General features: G+C 39.0%; 1 protein-coding gene across 4 annotated transcripts in view; it reads left to right on the top strand.

Annotated features, from left to right (window-relative positions):
- enoph1 (enolase-phosphatase 1) overlaps positions 1-16,090 on the top strand; it is a 34,217-nt gene extending 18,127 nt beyond the window's left edge. For 2 of the 4 annotated variants that reach the window (XM_012964351.3, XM_031901202.1), the window contains 2 exons: positions 12,148-12,271; positions 15,901-16,090. In XM_012964351.3, coding sequence (XP_012819805.2) covers positions 12,148-12,271; positions 15,901-16,040 — 264 coding nt within the window. In that variant the 3' untranslated portion in view covers positions 16,041-16,090. 4 annotated transcript variants of the gene reach the window in all.
- Positions 16,091-21,257: the final 5,167 nt, after the last annotated feature.

Here is a 21,257-nt window from a genome sequence, read left to right on the forward strand (position 1 = left end):
CCAGGGCTGTCCAACTGGCGGCCCCCTCTGTGTGGCCCCCCACCTGTCTGGCTGCTTTGATGGCTTACCTTTGTGTATTACCTTTAAATGGTATCAGTACTGAGATTAACTGCCCCCCTGCATTGCTCACACCTCAGATTCAGGCTGTAATCCCCCTGTATTGTTTAATCATGTAATCCCCTGTACTGTTCACACCTTTTAATGCCTTCATTGTTTTCCCCCTGCAGTGTTCACACCTCAGGCTCTGGCTGTAATCACCCACATTGTTCCCCTGTTCACACCTCAGACATTCCCTCAGACATTGTGTCACTGTATGCTGCCTGTGTGTGCAATAGGGCAGGCATAGTATGGCACACATAGGCAGGGGTGGGCAGGAATAGTATGGCACACATAGGCAGGGGTGGGCAGGAATAGTATGGCACACATAGGCAGGGGTGGGCAGGAATAGTATGGCACACATAGGCAGGGGTGGGCAGGAATAGTATGGCACACATAGGCAGGGGGGGCAGGCATAGTATGGCACATATAGGCAGGGGAGGGCAAGCATAGTATGGCACACATAGGCAGGGGAGGGCAAGCATAGTATGGCACACACAGGAGGGGTAGGGCAAGCAGTACTCTGCCTGCTCTATGCCTCCCCTATGCTGCCTGTGTGTGCCATACTCTGCCTTCCCTATGCTGCCTGTGTGTGCCATACTCTGCCTTTCCTATGCTGCCTGTGTGTGCCATACTCTCCCTGCCCTATGCTGCCTGTGTGTGCCATACTCTGCCTTTCCTATGCTGCCTGTGTGTGCCATACTCTCCCTGCCCTATGCTGCCTGTGGAAGGTGAACCTGGCAGGGGTTTGTTCCTTGACATTTGGAAATTCATTATATGGTCCCCAAGGGGTGTAATTATATGCTGGGGGGTTGCTGTGCTATCCACAGAAGAGGAGGAGGCATATCGATTTAAGTGTATGACATAATATAATTCTTTCATATATAAATGAAGGGTGATATCCCTTCAGTGAGCACCAACCATTGGGTTTTTGCTGTGTTGCCACCATTAATGTGGGGATGGTCTTAAAAGCTCTTGTGATAGCATGGGTGTAGTTTGAAGTGGGTGTGGTTTAAAAAAGGGGAGTGGTCAAAACTGGCTTCCATTATCGGCCCTCCACCATGTAGACAAGAAAAATTCCGGCCCTCGGTACCACAGAAGTTGGACAGCACTGCCCTAAACCATTATACTGAACAATCTTTGATTTCAAATCTTTTGAGAGTTGCTTTGAGGATCCCATGCTGTCATGTCACGTTTCAGAGGAGAGTCAAACAGAAGCACAAATTGCAATTGGCCACCTTAAATACCTTTTCTCATGATTGGACACATCTGCCTATGAAGTTCAAGGCTTAAGGAGCTAATCCAACCAATTTGGTGTTGCCAGTAATAAGTATTGAGCAGTTACATGCATTAAAATTAGCAAAATTACAAGGGTACCCAAACGTTTGCACAGCCAGTTTTTCACTTTCGATTCAATTTCATACAACTAAATACTGCTTCACTAAAAATCTTTGTTCAGAAAACACCCCAGTACTCCTTCCCGGGAAAAGAAAGACATACACATACCACTGTTATTTTTTTGTTGTGGAGAAAATTATTATGCAGACTGAGAGGGGTTCTCAAACTTTTTCATATGACTGTATATGGGGCTCCACATGAATACAAGTGCAGAGTACCAACGTTGTGGCCACACCCCTTGTGTGTTTAGTATAAACAGCTGATATTACTCTATAAAAAGCATAGTTTCATAGGGTTAAAAAACACAGCACACACAAACCTATACATACCTATCTATACACTCATATAAATAAATCATATATAACAACATCAATAGTAACTATAAAGTTTAATATCACAATAGCCTTGGATACTATGCTTGTTCAAGAACTCAACCAAGCCCCTCTTAACCCTTTTACTGCCAGCCATTTTGGTCAAAGCGGAACTTGTATTGCCAGACAGTTTTTGAACATTTTGCACTGTTTCACTTTAGGGGCCTTTCCTCGGGGGGACTTTTAGTTTACCAAGGAAAACAATATATCGTTTTTTTCAGAACAACCTAAGCTTTCAAAATATGGTAGAATTTTTGTGTAATTCCAATTCTGTAACAAGATATAGGCTTCTAAATGTCTAAAAATGCAAAAAAAATCAAATTTTCCATAATATAATCACACATACTAGAAACAAAAATTATTTTATGCACGAATTTACAACTGATTTGGAAAGTCCCATGTCTCCTGAACGTGCCAATACCAAATATATATAGTTTTATGGAGATTTCTCACTTGTATAGGTCAAAAACTCCCAGCAGTACACTACCAAATTCCCAAAGCACTGCTCCAAAAAAACTGCATACTTTGGATTTCAAGGCCAAAATTCCACTAACAGAAGGTTTATCCCAGAAAATTGTACATTTTTGGAAAGAACAGATTTTGGGGAATACAGAATAGGCACAACTGTCTGTCTACTCCAAACTATCAAGTCGCAATGCTTTCCTAAAGTTATTGGTTTTTATCAAAATTTGTGATTTTTTTTAAAAATCGCTTCAAAGCTTCTAGTCTATAGTATCTTATCTCCTACAGGTCATAAAGTAACCAAATAAAACACCCTAAATATGAATGCCTGGGGTCCACTGAACAGTTTGATGCCCAATATGTATAGGTTTACCTAAGTATGTGGCATGTAGGGGCCCCAATGTGAACATACCCCATATGAACTGTCATTTCTGTCATTTCAGCTTCTGCAAAATCAACACATTTCCATCATTATATGTGGGATGAAGCTAGTAAAAAGTACGCTCACCCCAGAAAGTCATATATTTTTGGAAAGTACACATTCCCCCGAATCTAAAATGGGTACCCATGTCTTTCTACTCCAAAGTACCAAGCCGCACAGCTTTTCTAAAGTTAGCAATTTTGATGACATTTCCAAAAATCCCCTCAAAGCTTCCACTTTGAAGCATCTTATCTCCCACATAGCATTAGGTACCAAGATAAAACACCCTGAATTTGAACACCAGGGGTCCACTGAACAGTTTGATGCCCAATATGTATAGGTTTACCCAAGTATGTGGCATGTAGGGGCCCGAATGTGAACATACCCCCATATATACTGTCATTTCTGTCATTTCAGCTCCTGCAAAATCAACACATTTACATCATTATATGTGAGATAAAGCTACAAAAAAGTACGCTCACCCCAGAAAGCCATATATTTTTGGAAAGTACACATTCCCCCGAATCTAAAATGGGTACCCATGTCTTTCTACTCCAAAGTACCAAGCCGCACAGCTTTTCTAAAGTTAGCAATTTTGATGACATTTCCAAAAATCCCCTCAAAGCTTCCATTTTGAAGCATCTTATCTCCCACATAGCATTAGGTACCAAGATAAAACACCCTGAATTTGAACGCCAGGGGTCCACTGAACAGTTTGATGCCCAATATGTATAGGTTTACCCAAGTATGTGGCATGTAGGGGCCCCAATGTGAACATACCCCCATATATACTGTCATTTCTGTCATTTCAGCTCATGCAAAATCAACACATTTACATCATTATATGTGGGATAAAGCTACAAAAAAGTACGCTCACCCCAGAAAGTCATATATTTTTGGAAAGTACACATTCCCCCGAATCTAAAATGGGTACCCATGTCTTTCTACTCCAAAGTACCAAGCCGCACAGCTTTTCTAAAGTTAGCAATTTTGATGACATTTCCAAAAATCCCCTCAAAGCTTCCACTTTGCAGCATCTTATCTCCCACATAGTGTTAGGTACCAAGATAAAACACCCTAAATTTGAACGCCAGGGGTCCACTGAACAGTTTGATGCCCAATATGTATAGGTTTACCTAAGTATGTGGCATGTAGGGGCCCCAATGGGAACATACCCCCATATGATCTATCATTTCAGCTCCTGCAAAATCAACACATTTACATCCTTTATGTGGGATAATGCTACAAAAAAAGTACATTCACCCCAGAAAGCCATATATTTTTGGAAAATACACATCCCCCCGAATCTATAATGGGTAAATATTTCTTATTGCTACAAAGTACCAAGCTGTAAAGCTTTCCTAAGTTTGCAGATTTATATGACATTTTCGAAAATCGCATAAAAATGTTGCAATTTGCCGCATTTATCTCTCACAATTTCTTGATAAAGATCAGATAAAGACAAATCACCCCAAAAAGGAACACCAGAGGTCTACTGAACAGTTTGATGCCCAATATGCATAGATATACCAAAGTCTGCGGTATGTACTGAACCCAATAGCGCATAAGGATTTCTCGCCTGCCAGCTCAGCTTTTGCACACAGAGCCCCCTGTCAGTGTATTATGTGCCAAAACTTCCCCTAACCATACAGTGACCCCCACAAAACCATATATTTTTGGAAAGTACACATTCTGACAAATCCAACAAGGGTAAAGAGTCCTTTCTACACCAAAGTACCAATCTGCAGAGCTTTCCTAAAGTTATTGGTTTTTATGACATTTCAGAAAATCGCCTAAAAATGTTGCAATTTGTCGCATTTATCTCACACAATTTCTTGCGTACAAAGGCAAGTCACCCCAAATAGGAACACCAGAGGCCTACTGAACAGTTTGATGCCCAATATGCATAGATATACCAAAGTCTGCGGTATGTACTGAACCCTAAATGAAAATAGCGCATAAGGATTTCTCGCCTGCCAGCTCAGCTTTTGCACACAGAGCCCCCTGTCAGTGTATTATGTGCCAAAACTTCCCCTAACTATACAGATCCCCCACAAAACCATATATTTTTGGAAAGTACACATTCTGACAAATCCAACAAGGGTAAAGAGTCCTTTCTACACCAAAGTACCAATCTGCAGAGCTTTCCTAAAGTTATTGGTTTTTATGACATTTCAGAAAATTGCCTAAAAATGTTGCAATTTGTCACATTTATCTCACACAATTTCTTGCGTACAAAGGCAAATCACCCCCAATAGGAACACCAGAGGCCTACTGAACAGTTTGATGCCCAATATGCATAGATATACCAAAGTCTGCGGTATGTACTGAACCCTAAATGAAAATAGCGCATAAGGATTTCTCGCCTGCCAGCTCAGCTTTTGCACACAGAGCCCCCTGTCAGTGTATTATGTGCCAAAACTTCCCCTAACTATACAGAGACCCCCACAAAACCATATATTTTTGGAAAGTACACATTCTGATGAATTCAAAATAAGTAAAGTTATTTTTGTACACCAAAGTTACACCTGGCAAAGCTAGGCTAAAAACAGATCAGGAACACTTATATAGGGATAAAATGTGATAAAACCACAAAAATTGTGCAAATCAGTGAAACAACAAAATAAGTTACATGACAGTGTAATTAGTGGCCAGAATATCTGATCCAATAGTTACGCTGTCAAAATAAACAGTTTTTAGGTAAAAGAAAATAAAAACAAAGTGGTAAAATGAAAAAAAAAAAAAAGCAAAACAAAAAAAAACCAAAGTGTTTGTGTATACATGTGTGTACATGTGTAAAAGTTGTGTGATAGTGTGTAAGTGTGTATATGAGTGTAAATAAGTGTATTAAAGTGTGAAAAATGAAAAAAATAAATAAAATAAAAAAATGCTAAAATGTGTGCTGTAAGTGTGTGTAAATGTATGTAAGTGTGTATAAATGTATGTAAATGTGTGTAAAAGTGTGTAAATGCAATAAAAAAAAAAACTCCTTACCTGTTCCTGAAGACCCGATCGCCTCCTTCCTCATTTGGGCCGGCGCTGGGGGAGAGGGAGGAAGCAGGAAGCAGCAGATGCGATGCGATCGCGTCTGCTGCTTCCTGGAGGGTCCTGCGAGCGATCGGCTCGCAGGACCCTGATGACAGCCCCCCTGGCACATTGCCCAGGGGGGCTGTCATTGTTAGAAGCCCTCTGCAGCGGCGGCACATGCCGCCGCTGCAGAGGGCAGCGCTTAAACGCCAACGACGTATAAGTTTACTGCCAGCACGTATGCCATACGTGCTTGGCAGTAAAAGAGTTAAAGACATTAACAGAATCTGCCATCACAACATCACTAGGAAGGGCTGCTTCCAATGAAAGTCCCATTCTCCTAATTTAAAGGGGGTGGCCTCTGGTGTGGGGATCTTTTTTAATGGGAAAAAAACATCCCCTACCTGCCTATAATCCCCTCTAATTCATTTGTACAGAGTAGTCACGTCCCCATGCATGTGCCTTTTTTCCAGAGAAAACAACCCCAACCTTGACAGTCTAACTTCATAGTTTAAATCTTCCATCCCCTTTACCAGTTTAGTTGCACGTCTCTGCACTCTCTCCAGCTCATTAATATCCTTAAGGACTGGAGCCCAAAACTGCACTGCATACTCAAGATGAGGCCTTACCAGAGACCTATAAAGAGGAAAAATTATGTTTTTATCCCTTGAGTCAATGCCCTTTTTTATACAAGACCGCACTTTATTTGCTTTAGTAGCCACAAAATGACACTGCCTGGAATTAGACAACTTGTTATCTACAAAAATCCCCAGATTCTTTTTTTTAAGTAAGGTTACCCCCAACACACTACCATTTAGTATATAACTCACATTTATATTATTTCTACTAACATGCATAACTTTGCACTTTTCAACATTGAACCTCATTTTCCATTTTGCTGCTCAGTTTTTCATTTCTGTGAAATCACTCTGCAAAGTGGCAGCATCTTGCATTGAACTTTGCACAATTTAGTATTCTCAGCAGAAATAGAAACAGTACTTTCTATGCCCACCTCCAGGTCATCATTAAACAAATTAAAAAGCAAAGGACCAAAGACTGACCCCTGCAGTACTCCACTACAACAACACTGAAAATGTTCCATTTACCACCACTCTTTGTAATCTATCCTTCTAGCCAATTATAAATATTATGTTCTAGGCCAATATTTCTCAATTTTAATGATGTGTGGAGTCCAACCCCCCTTCCAAGAAAATGGTACAGCCTGACCCCCCCACCATCCACCAAAGTGGTACGTCCGATCTTTAGTTACAGGGGCTTTCATGAAATCGTATCATCAGTTTGGTTGAAAAACCCAACATACTGTTCTTCGACTGCAGCTTCTTCTTCTTCTTCTTAGCGCCCCCCCCCCCCCCCCCATTTTCTAAACGCTACTCCTCCTACAGTTTTAGGGGTACAACACCCAAACTCGCCACACTTCTTCACCCTATAGCGGAGCAGGTTGCTTGTGCTTTTCTAAGCGATCCCACACCCCGTCATTTTGTGGCGGCGCTCCAAAGACCCCAATTGTTCCATTGACTTTGACAGGGAAGATTTTCTGCTGCCACACTTACAGCTTTGAGGCTACACCCCCCAAACTTGAGTAACATCATAATGGGGTCACCCCGAATGAAACGGCGACATTTGTTGGATGATCCCAAAGTGGGCAGGGCCAACAACAGCCAATCAAATTTCACCCATTGACTTTAATGGGGAAATTGAAACTGCTGCCAGTCTTACAGCTTTCAGGCTACACTCCCCAAACTGGAACCACATACTCATGGGGTCAGCCTGAATGAAAATATGATGATTGCTGGATGCCCAAAAGTGGGCAGAGCTGTGAACAGCCAATCAGATTGTACCTATTGACTTGGAGGAAATTCAACCTGCTGCCACTTTTTACACTTGGTCACTAGGGGACTGTAGTTTTAGTTTTGATTTTAGTTTACCTATTGACTTTCAATGGGGAAATTCAACCTGCTGCCATTCTCACAGTATTAACACCAGGGTCCCCAAACTTTTCACAGTTGGTCACTGACTACAGTTTTACTTTTGAAAAATAAGATTTCACCTATTGATTTTTTATTGGTTTGTTGCCAGGGTTCCCAAAGTTTGCATAGTCAGTGACTTCGACTCAAGGTTAGAAAAAGTGGGCACACCCACCAACCACCAATCACAATTTACCTATTGAATTTTATTGGTTTAAATTTAAACTGCTGCCGTTCTGTAACTATTAATCCTAGGGTCCCTAAACTTTGCAGAGTTAGTCACTGGGTAACTGCAGTTCCAGGTTAGAAAAAAGTGGGCGGAGCCACCAATCAGATGTCACTCGTTGACTTTCAGTGGGGAAATTTAAATTGCTGCCATTCAGACACTATTAAAACCAGGGTCCCCAAACTTTGCACAGTGGTGGTTTTACTATATAACTGTGGTCCATGGTTAGAAGTGGACGGGGCCAACGACAGATCAGATTTCATTCAGTGACTTTACATTTTTCAATCCAACATGAAGTTTGTTCTTTCTAGTTCTTCTTCTTCTGCTTCTTCTTATTCTTAGCGCCCACCATTTTCTAAACGATACTCCTCATACAGTTTTAGGGGTACAACACCCAAACTCTCCACACTTCTTTGCCCTATAGCGGAGCAGGTTGCTTGTGCTTTTCTAAGCTATTCCGCCCCCCTTCTTTTTGTGGCGCTGCTCCGAACACCCCAATTGTTCCATTGACTTTGACAGGGAAGAGTTTTAAACTGCTGCCACACGTACAGCTTTGAAGCTACATCCCCCAAACTTGAATAACATAATCATGGGGTCACCCCGAATGAATCAGCAACGTTTGTTGGATGACCTCAAAGTTGGAGGGGCCAACAACAGCCAATCAAATTTTACCCCTTGACTTTTATGGGGAAATTGAAGCTGCTTGCCAATCTTACAGCTTTGAGGCTTCACTCACCAAACTTGAATCACATAGTCATGGGGTCCGCTTGAATGAAAATATGATGATTGTTGGATGCCCAAAAGTGGGCAGAGCTGTGAACAGCCAATCAGATTTTACCTATTGACTTGGCGGAAATTCAACCTGCTGCCATTCCGGTTTAACCGGTATACCGGTTTTTTTAAAAAAAAACGGTATGAGTTTTAAACATACCGCTATACCGGTATGCGCGCCTCCTGCTGTTTTTCTCCAATCACATCCGGGTTGCGCCTGTGCGCATGTGACGTCGGCGCGCATGTGACGTCAGCGCGCACGCGACGTCGCTAGGACGCATCGCTGGAGCTGGAGGAACCACAAGTTGGGTAAGTTCTGCTGGGGGTTGTGGCTGGGGTTGGGGGGGCTGGGGGGGTTGTGGTTGGGGGGGCTGGCTGGGCTGGCTGGGGGGGTTGGGGGGGTTGTGGCTGGGGCTGGGGGGGTTGTGGCTGGGGTTGGTGTTGGGGTGGGGGGCTGGGGTTGTTGGGGGGGGTGGGGGGCCACCAATATTTATTATTTATTTTTTATTTATATACCGTCAAATACCGTGATACCGATATAATTTTGAAAAATACCGTGATATAAATTTTTGGTCATACCGCCCAGCTCTAGTGGAGCCACCAACAGCCAATCAGATTTTACCTATTTCAATGGGGAAATTCAACCTGCTGCCATTCTCATAGTATTAACCTCAGGGCCCCAAACTTTTCACAGTTGGTCAATAGGGGACTGCAGTTTAAGTTTTGAAAAGTGAGCAGAGCCACCAACAGCCAATCATATTTCACCTGAATTTTATTGGTTTGATGCCAGGGTGAGTCTGGAGGGGAAAGTAAAGTGAATGGTATGGTCCGATTTTTAGTTACAGGGAGCCATGAAACTGTATCATTATCACCCCCCCGTCCCCCTAAAGTGGTACGGTCCAACCCACCCTCAAACAAAATGGTACGGTCCAAACCCCCCCCCCCCAACAAAATGGTATGGTCCAACTGCCCCTCCAACAAAAATTTCATTCAGTGACTTCAAGTTTTTCAACCAAACATAAAGTTTGTTCTCAAACTTCCCTTTCTAGTTGAATCTGTTGTCTTTTTGGTAGTGCACATTGTGTGAAAACACAGTATTTGCACCGACCGTTATTTGGTGAACAGTATGAAAAACTGTCAGCAGTTATGGCATTGTTTGTGTCAATGGCAGGTCAGCATGTGAAGTACAGTTATGTCTTCTAAGAGGGAACCTGTTCATCACCTGTTGAAATTTCTATAATGGCTGCCTGTTAAGCGTAAGGATTTGCATACAAATTCCATCTGCTAAAATTCTTGCTCTTGACTCCTCTGCTTTTCACTCCATTTTCACACTTTCTCTCTTTACGTTCTTGGATGTCTGCTTTGCTCACCTCAAAGCCGCCATCATTTAACATCACCCACACCCACTGCCATCTCTCGTCTTAAACCTTTATATCTTACAGCTGGAAATGTATCCCTTAATTTCTCCATAAGAAACAATCTGTGTACTCCTTCAAAAACAAACTCAGATCTTACGTGTTGGAGCACTAGAACAAACCTGCCCAATCCTGGAACTTAAGTGCCAATGCCCAAACCTTTGTGCACTTTGTCCTCTTGTTTCTGCCTGTATGTTGTCCACCCCCTTAGACTGTAGGCTCTACAGGACAGGGACTTCCTATCTACTGTGTCTTTAACCATGTGGCACTTAATCTCTATAATATCTATATAATTTACTATTGTTTATTATAATCTTGTCTTCCCTGTGTTGTAAAATTGTATTGTGCTGCGTATCCTAGCAGGAGATTATAGTTATAGATACATAAATGGATATACAGTATCTGTGAACATGTTAGGAGCTAAGGAGGTCTTGCAAAATTCCTAGACCTCAAAGTGGGGCGGAACCAAACACCAATGTTGTAGACATACAGGCTTAGAAACTGCTGTTGTGTTAGGCATTGGGGTCCTATAGTATATGAATTGTCACTTAATGGAACAGGCTACTCTGTAATGTTTTCTGGGCAAAGCTTCTGCTGATGTCAGAGGAGCTTGCCCCTGAGATTTTAGTAGAATATTTTCGGTTTCTGTTCTACTGATAAGTATTGCACATAGTCTTCAACTAGCAAAGAACCTCTGGAGATTCTTATTTGCAGTGGCTGCAGAAACCAAAAGGTGTACAGTTTAAAATTATGCAGATAGACCGTTTAAGAAACATATTTAATAAAAATGTCATTCATGAGAGAAAATCAATGCAGAATATTTCCAGTTTTCCTGAGGCTGAATACTGTTGGCGTGCCTTTGGGTTTTTTAAATATAGAACCATAGATACCTTCAGAGTTTAGCTAGATCCTCAGGGTCTTTTAGGATGGTTTATTTCAACCCATGCTGAGTTCTTGTCTAATATCAACAGACAAATCGATAGCTATGTATATCAGTATATTCTGATGCAGTTTGTCTTTTAAAGGTTTTCTGGCATGTTTTTGCATGAGTAGCAGAAGTGCAGCACACTCTCAAGAGCACTTACAGATAAATGTAAAGCTGTCAAGTGAATTTTCCGGAGTCTCTCTATTTTCCCACCTGCCCCCCTGGTCTTCCAAAGTTAAATTCCCCCGGTCGCTAGCTGTGCACGCACTGTTAACATTAGTGTTGTCACAGGGAACATTTGGGTTTGACATCACTTCTTGCAACACCTGCACATGCTGGGCAACATCTGGGCAACAGAGCAACAATCCCCCAGGAAACCATCTTCTGTGGTTGATAGCTCTGTAAATGTAGTAGTTTGAGCAGGACACTGTGGTGTCACTTTAGATGTAACCAACTTGTCCTGATAAGAAACCTGTGGCACATATAGAAAATATTGATTATAGAAGCAGCCGGGTACTTTTGGATTTTTCGCATTAATTTTTTTTTTTTTTTTTTAACTTTAATTGGTTTTCTCTTTTCAACCAAATATTTTCACATCAACATAGCAGCTATCTCACATAATCTGTATTAATGAATTTAAATAAAATTGTCCATTGTGATAAAAGTGCCCATGTTTGGGCCTCCTAACTATGGCTGCATGGGTTATGTGAACAGAAGTTCAAACTAGTGGGTGAATTGACTGTGTTGAAGATTTTATTCATTAAGTAAATTAAATTATTGTACTATGACTGTTTGGAAATAATCCACAACAAATAAATGTAACAACAATAAACAATAAACTGGTTTTTAGGCGGCTTTTTTTTACAGCAGCAAAAAAAAAACCCATGATATTACAAAGCATATCATGGTGTTTAGGTGGTGATGTTATAATTGTATTGTAAACCTTTTTATTTTCTTTTAACTTTTTATAGATATTATGCCAAAAAATTGTATGGTCTGTATTCAGGTATTGTATTCATTTTATACTACTTTTTTTGCATGGTTTTTCAGCTGTTGGATGGGCACTTTGATACTAATATTGGACATAAGGTAGAAAGCAAGAGCTACAGAAACATTGCAGACAACATAGGTTGTTTACCAGAAAACATTCTTTTTCTGACTGACGTTGTTAAGGGTAAGTCCCTGTTTTGTCTTTTTGCTGGTATTATTTAACCATCCACTGGGTGTCAGCATCATGTTATGAAATGTGATCTTAAGATACAAGCTTTCTCCCAGTTAAAAAGTAGATTATCTTGTATTTCAGTGCTGCCCATAATTGAAACAATAGAGGCAAAAACAATCAGCAGTTGATGGATGACCCAGGAGTGTAGGTAAACTGACTGATGTGCAGTTATAGTATATATATTAGTCATCATCTGGAAAGTTTTGGGAGGTACTAAAATGAAGAGATACAGTGATTTCTAATTAATGCCACTAATGCTGCTTTTCTCATAAGAAAAAGCATAAAAATGTTTTATCTTAAAGGTTTCATAAATTACGTGACCTTTTCTGCATTAATCTTATATAAATGCTTTATAAGTAATTTCTCAAGTTACTTCCCAGTTTCCACTAATGAGCTCCACCCGAATACATGTAACATAATTATCTGCATATAATTATATCTTATGTTTGAATTAAGTAATAAATTGGACTTATTTCCAAAAGACCCACGGCGGTCATAACATTTTATTATTTGTATTTGAGTTTTAAATTCAAAGACCTACAAATGCAACAAAATTATTCAAATCAATAAAATAAGACTAAAAAGAAATGATCACATTTTATCACTAGTTTTCAAAATATTTGATCAGTTAAGTTAGTAAGTGGCGTAATGACCATTTAAAAAGCCAAAACAATCGGCTACAGTGCTAAAATCACTTAAAATGCAATAAAATCACAAATCGGTTATTAATCGATACAAGTCACAAAACTTGAAACATTTCTAAATAAGGAAGATCAAAAGTGTAGTTAAAATGTACTGTTCCCCAGCACTGGTAAACCTGGTGTGTTTGCTCCAGAAACACTATTGTAGTTTATATAAACAAGCTGCTGTGCAGCCATGGGGTCAGCCTTCAAAGGAGAAAAAGCTCAGGTTAGATAACAGATAAACTATGCAGAATATAATGGTGCTCTACAGATCTTATCTATTATCCACTATTTAGCCTGTTCTATTTAGACCAATTTGAATTGCTTCCATTGCTTACACAGCAGCTGGTTTCTATAAACTATAGTAGTGTTTCTTAAACAAACAGGTCATTTTTACCAATGCAGGGCAACAGTACATTATAGATTAATTCCTTTAACCCTTTCACTGCCAGCCTATGTGGTCATGGCGGAACTTTTATTGCCAGACAAGTTTTTTAATATTTTGCGCTCCTTCACTTTAGGGGCCTTTCCACGGGGTGGACTATTATTTTACTCAGGAAAACAATATATATATATATATATATATATATATATATATATATATATATATATATATATATATATATAATTATTTTATTTTTTTTTTTATTTTCAGGACAACATAAGCTTTCAAAATATAGTGTCATTTCACTCTTATGTCTAAAAAAATGAAAATAAATAAAATATAGCTTATTTGGAAAGTCCCATAGGGCTGATTCACTAAGGTTCGTTAAAACGAGCGCTATTTATAGCATGCGTTAATTTTATCGCGTCTTATTTTTCACGTCTTAACGCACGATTCACTAAAAGGATATTTGTGTTAATTTAGACATGATGCTGTTTGCATTATTTTAGTCGCGAAGACTATTTTCGTGCCGTTTTTGATGCAAAGCACGCTAATTAACGCAGCGCGCTACTTGTCGCGCACGCTAATTAAAGCATGTGCGCTACTTTTCATGCGCACGCCATATTAGCCATATACACCATTACGTTTGTAAAACTACTTAATTAACGCATGTGGTTGCGCACTAATTAACGCACGCAAAAAAACCATGCGATGCGCGTTATCGCACTTTAATGAATCAACCCTCATGTCTCCTGAATGCGCCAATACAAATATATACAGTTTTATGGAGATGTCTCAAACCCCCAAAATTCCAAACCAAATTTCCAAAGCCACTGCTTCAGACAGCTGCATCTTATCTCCTACATATCGTTAGGTACCAAGATAAAACACTAAATATGAACACCAGGGGTCCACTGAACAGTTTGATATGTGTAGGTTTACCTAAGTATGTGGCATGTAGGGGCCCCAATGTGAACATACCCCATATGATCATTCTGTCATTTCAGCTTTTGCAAAATCAACACATTTACATAATTTTCGTGGGATAAAGGTACAAAAAGTACGCTCACCCCAGAAAGTCATATATTTTTGGAAAGTACACATTCCTCTGAAATCAAAATGGGTACCCATGTCTTTCTATTTTGAAATACCAAGCCGGATAGCTTCCCTAAGTTTGTCGATTTTTATGACATTTTAAAAAATCACCTAAAAACTTTCACTTTGCAGCATCTTATATTCTACAGGTCATAAGGTAACCATATAAAACACCCTAAATATGAACCCCAGTGGTCTACTGAACAGTTTGATGCCCACTGGACAATGGGTTAATCAAAGTACATGGCACTTAGAGACCCCAAAATTTACCGTGTGCATACTAATTTCATGTCTTAAATTTACCTAATTGATAAACACATGTCAGTTTTATGTGGGGGTAAATGAAAATAGTTCATATGAATTTTCTCAGCTGCCAACTCAGTTTCTGCAAAAAGAGCCCCATGACTGCATATTATGTGTCATAAGACCCCCTAACTGTACAGAAACACCCAGAAAACCAAATATTTATTTAATAACCATATTTTTTTGAAAGTACACTTTTTGACCAAATCTGCCAAGCTTTCCTAAAATTAGTTGTTTTTATGAATTTTCCAAAAATTGCCTAGAATTGTTGCAATTTGCCGCATTTATCTCACAGAATTCTTACATACAACAAACATCACCCTAAATATGAATGCCAGTGGTCTTCTGAACAGTTTAAAGCCCAATATGCACATATTTACAAAAGTATGTGATATGTAGGGACCCCAAATAAAAATTAGCAGCCAAGAAAATTCAAATGCGCTAATTTAGCATCTGCTAAAAAGACCCCCTGTTGCGTGTTATGTGCCGTAAAACATCATAACTGTACAGTGACCCCTGAATCCCATATATTTTTGGAAAGTACACATTTTGATGAATACAACACACTAAAGCTTTAAACTTAGTGGTTTTTATGACATTTCTGAAAATCGCCTAAAAATGTTGCAATCTGATGCGTTTATCTGACATACTTCCTACAGACAAAGGTATATCACCCCAAATATGAACACCAGAAGTCTGTTGAACAGTTTGATGCCCAATATGAATAGATGTACCAAAGTATGCGGTTTGTACAGACCCCAAAATTAAAATAGTCCATATGAAATTTCTCATATGGTGTCTGCTACTTTTACATTAAACTGTGGCTATTCCTAGATACACAGGGCAATGAGGCAGTCCATGTTTCTACATATAGGGGGTCTTTTGCTCAGCTTTTGCAAACGGACCCCCCCCCCCCCCCGATATGCCAAAATAAACAGTTTTTATGGGAAAAACAAAAGGCAGAGGGGTAAAATGAATAAGTACGTGCTTGGCAGTAAAAGGGTTAAATACTTATGATGTATAATCTCTCTAAAGTGCTGTGAAATATGTCAGCGCTATATAAATAACGTATAATAATAATGAATCTTGCAATAATTTCCCTTTCTTCTCCACAGAGGCTCTTGCTGCTGAGAAAGCAGGTTTGCATGTGGCTGTAGTAGTGAGGCCTGGCAATGCTGCATTAACTGATGAAGACAAATCCAATTGCTGTTGTATCACATCATTCCATCAGATTCATTTTCCCTCCCAGAAGTAATTCAAGACTTTGAGATAAATATTAAATAAACATGTAATATTAGTATTTAAGTTTTTGTTTGAGTATGTTCATTGGGCTGGAAATGATTGACCAGTTAAACCCTACTTCACAAGGTATTTTTTTAACAATGTTCATTTACAATGTAGAACAGTAGCCTTTTCAAGGGAGAATACACAAAAGGAGGGTTGCGTGAGCACTCCAAGGCAAAGTAAAATATACATGGAAGTGCAACTTATCTGGCCAAATTAGCTACAAACATACAAAAGAGAGGGGATCAATCAATGCACATTCCCATTTTTAAAGATATAAGACCCACATTAAAGGGATGGGTTTGGGGTTGCCACAACTGTTGAATAAAATTATGAATGGAGGTAAATAATGAAGACCACCATATGGGGTTTACCTTGACGTGGCTTGCAAATTTTATTCGAAAAAAATGAAACGTCCTCTGCACTAACCCATTATCATTATGCTAAGGACATTAAAATAATGACATAATGTCATAAACACTTAAAGTAATGTGGCACTGAGTCCTCTATCAAAAGAAACACAAGATTTCTTGTCTGTTTTTGTAAATATGATGTTCCAGTGTCTGACTTCCTCTCTCAGAAACATCCTTACATTTGTGGTCAGAGTCTGCACAGCTCTCTCCCCTCTCCTGCCCCCCCCCCCCCTTGCACCAGAATGCTAAGAACTCCCTCCCCCGTCCCTTAGGAATGTGTTATCTATGCTATAAGGCTAGACTGCAGGAAGGAAGATAATTAAAATAGCAGCTGCTATCTTAAGCAATGGAGAAAGCTTCTAAAGCTGTTTACTCAGGTATAGTAATGGTTTCTGCAGAATAAATATACTGTTGGTGGCACTAATGTGGCAAATCTATTGGCAGTAAAATGCCAAAATGACTTTCCTTCTCATTTAAGCTACCAGGCATTGTTTGTCCATATATTGAAATAGATTCAAGCCATCCCTGGTCTGGCCAGTCCTACACTCACTTTAATTTGATTTATTAAGAATAATGATTAATAATAACAAGTTTTACCTGCAGCTTGCTGACCTTCAAGGGTAAATCTTCCAAATGGTTGCCATTTTATTAGAGGACCTTTGTGGTCGCACCCTCATTGCACCCCTGCCTAAAGATTTAAATGTAGTGGTAAGCACAACTTTCCGTTTTCACAATTTTATGATCAAAACTTTTTAACTAGAAACCCCTGTTTTTGAAAATACATGCACTTTAGATACTAAATTACTTATAAAGCAATGAACTGGGGAATGTGCATTAATCAATCCCTGATCTTATGTATGTTTGTAACAATAAACTGCGCAATATGCATAATATGCATACAAGCACTAGAAGATAACTAGGGGTTAATGATGTACTAGTGCAGAGCTGTCCAGCTTTGATGCATCATTTTGGAAGCCTTCCATAGGACTCGACATGGCACTCGACAGATCAAACCTGGCGAAAAGAGTCACAATACCAAATCTTGAATAAATTCCGAAATGTTCATAGTCTTTGCAAAAAGTATGACTTTTTTCATGGAACTTAACAAAAACCACAAAAAAGTTGTGGAATTTTCACAAAATTATCGTGGACATTACAAAATGTTCGATAAGTTAGAAAAAACATGATTTTATCTCATAAATACTTAGTTGAGGTTTTCTAAATTGGCCCCTATATGTGGCATTAGCCTTAAGGATACATGGACTGGCTATAGCAGAGTAAATGCTACAGACTGACCAGGTGGGATTGATTAGACTCAGCTGGCTAATCAAGAAGTCTGAAAGCCTGGCTAGTTGGTCTACAGGAAAGCTGAGAGACATAGAAAGGTGTCTGTGAATCCAACATACAGAAATCTATGTGCCTGTACACACACAGTTACCTGTGCAGAAAGGTCTGTAATATTGCTGAAATTGATGGAGGAAGTCTCTTATACTCTCTTACCCATGTATCTGGCTATTGGATTAGGATTTGTTATTGCATGTTTATATTGCAGGAGGGTGACTGGCAGCTGATCCAAGCCTGCTGGTGGGCAGCACAAACCCAAATGCAAAAGAGCCTGAAGTGCTGTGTATATGTAGATATAAAGCTGCTTTACTGTTATATCAACAAATGCAGCTTCATCAGCACCCAGCCCAGCTCAATTCCTTTACTTTCCCTTTGCACATGTTTGGTGCTGAGGGGTGTGGCCTTATGTTATGGCAAAGCAAATCGGCTTTCATTCTGCTCTGTCACTCACACATTTCTGCGGCACTGACGCAGACCAGGGAGCCAGAGATTCTGGAGGGTGGGGAATGGGAGGCTGCTTTAATAATTAGCCATAAATCTGTAACAGTGCAAGATTTTTAGAAACCTATAAATTGTCAAAATGTTCGTCTAGACTTTATATTTTTGATATTATAAAAACATTTTTCATGATGAAATCCCACAAAAAATGTATTATTATTGTGTATTGCATAGTTGCTGGGAGTTATGCTCTTTAATAGGTCAAACTTGTATTTCTGGGGGTTACAGCTTAATTGAAAAAGCTTAGTTTAACACCAGTAGTCATTTTAAAACAACTTCTTTAAAACTACCCAGTCTGCAAGAACAAGTGATCACTGGTGCAAAACTGATTTTTTGGGACAAACCACAGTCTATTTTGTAAGACAAATGTCATCTTCAATTGTCTTTTATTCCCTGGTAATGAACTGTGTACAATAAACTGACAGAATTTCTAATTTATTTAGAAAATGGTTTATTTTTATTATACTGTAATCTTGTGAAACATTACATATTTAAAATACATGTACTCGGATAAGAAATAACATACCAAAATACACATTGAACATAAATAGTCTGCATTATGTTGTAGTAGTGACCGCCATGCTGTAAAATACAGCAGTAACCCATCTTACTGTAACTTATTTAAGGAAAATGATTCACATTTTGTTCAAGATTTAAACACAATTCATAGAAAGTTCAGCACACTCAAGTGAAAGTCTAAGGTCAACATTAAAAGCTAACCCTCTAACAATAATTAACATGCAGTTTTACTATCACAGTCCTAGTAGCGCAAAAGGTATTTGCTAATTTTTAGTGTAATTAATGTAATCTTGTAGATTTACTGTAGCGCACTGGCATTTTCACCCTCCCAAACAAACTCATCATCAATATAATTTATTTATATTGTGACAGCAAGTTATGCAGCACTTTACATCAATTTATACAGACAAAGGTCTTAAAATAATTTTACAAACAAGGGTTACAGAATAAAAATACCATAAGGGGATCCTGCTCACAAGAGCTTACAATCTAATATTCTATCCTAGTCTTTGATAAAAGGTTATGCCCCTGCCAGAAGATAACCATATATGGCTAGGGTCACATTGACAATTAGTTTTGACCAGCATAGCTATATCTGATGATTTGGTTAGACATTTATGGTTTTGATTCCTTTTCTGTGGGGGAAGGAAATGAAACCCTGGCTATAGATTGAGGCTGAGAGTGATTAGTTTGTAATGCTGCTGCATTGTTTGCAAGTGCCGTAGAATAGTCATACAGTCGCATGTTGTATGTACAGCACTGGACAGAGAACCTTTCAAAGCTGCAGCTATAAGAGTATGCTTCAGTTCATGTTGAGAGATTTTTATAATTAAGATTCATGTTAAAGTCACCTGCATGGCTATGGCCTAACAAATAATCCTTCGACAATAGTAAAGGTACACTTGGTGACCATTAAAGGGATACAACGCCGGGCCCTATATTGAATCTCAGTCTCGACCTGAAAGGTACTCTTTTGCTGGAATCACTTCATTGTCAGAGCTGTATTGTAGAGTAGGCTGAAATTACGGCTCCTACAATTTCCTAAGTCATTATTCTCCGTTGGACTAGCTGTGGCTCCAAAAATGTATCAAGTTCTATGGCATTACTGCCATATGAGTGAAACGTGGAAAATGGCACATGCCAAAAAAAAATAAGGTGCATGACAAATTTTTGTGCCTGTTTTGTGAAACAATCCGCCAATGACGAAACGTGGAAATTTGCAGCAAATCCATGCCTGGCGAAAAATTCCGCTCATCGCTAATTACTGCATCACTTGGACTAAAAAAATGTCGGTATCATTTTAATATGCTGCGGTCAAGTTGGGCATTCAACTAGTAACTAATCAGAAGGTAATTATATTATAAACCCCTTTTAAGATTTACATTTTTATTTACATTACTTTTAAAAGAATGCATGCCTACTGATACTCCTGATATAGAGATTTTCCTGTTTCTGTATGTTTCTTACTCTTGATATATGAGAGACTCTTCAACATCATTCAGACAGGTTTAACCTGCTGTCATAATCAACAGGATAACTGCTTTTGGTGTTGTCTGTAAGCATATGTGGGGTTATGTAATAAAAATTTGCCCAGGTGCTATAACTCATACCAACCAATAAGATGTTTGCTTTTAAACCAGTAAATGTTACCTGCTGATTGGCAGCTATTGGTTACTGCTCCTGGGCAAACTTAGTGCCTCTTATTACAAAACCCAAATAGGGTTGCGTGTCAATTATTGGAGGCTCTAGTTAGCCAGACACCCAAATGAAAAAGAGTAGTGAGGATGTTAGGCATAGTGATAAAGTTACAATAGTTGAAGCTTATTGTGTGGTAGAAGAAGAATAAAGAAGTTTCAACAAGCTCAGCTTAGTTTTTAATAATGGTAAATACAAACTTAAAAAAATAAACTTTGTACTATATATATATCTGTGTGGCTCTAAAAATGTGGCATTATACCATTTTATGCAACTTTATATATTTAATTTTGCAAGCAGACTTTTAATTACAATACACAGATCTAATTTTTACTACTGTAAATAGCCATTGATAGGTATATATATATATATATATATATATATATGTAAAAAATTTTTAGTTAATGTATATATATTTTTAGTAAAGATTAAATTAATCTTCTCAAGCGCAAGTAAAATGTTCAAAGGTCCCTTCTCACCGGCATCAATGTAAATTGGGAAACTATATGTATCACGCAGTGGCCTAAAGATGCCTCGCTGGGCAACTTCAGGAAACATAGGCAATGCTATATTTTCCCACTGCATTTTACATTTATGATGGTGGGAAGGGAACTTTGGATGTTTTGTACATTTTGACACCAGCCCTTGTGTGGATGACAAAAAAATCCTGTGTGCCTGTGCCCTTATAACAAAGACTATAATGGAGCCACTTTGTGATA

This window comes from Xenopus tropicalis, chromosome 1, assembly GCF_000004195.4.
Source record: "Xenopus tropicalis strain Nigerian chromosome 1, UCB_Xtro_10.0, whole genome shotgun sequence".
Classification (NCBI taxonomy): Eukaryota; Metazoa; Chordata; class Amphibia; order Anura; family Pipidae; genus Xenopus; species Xenopus tropicalis.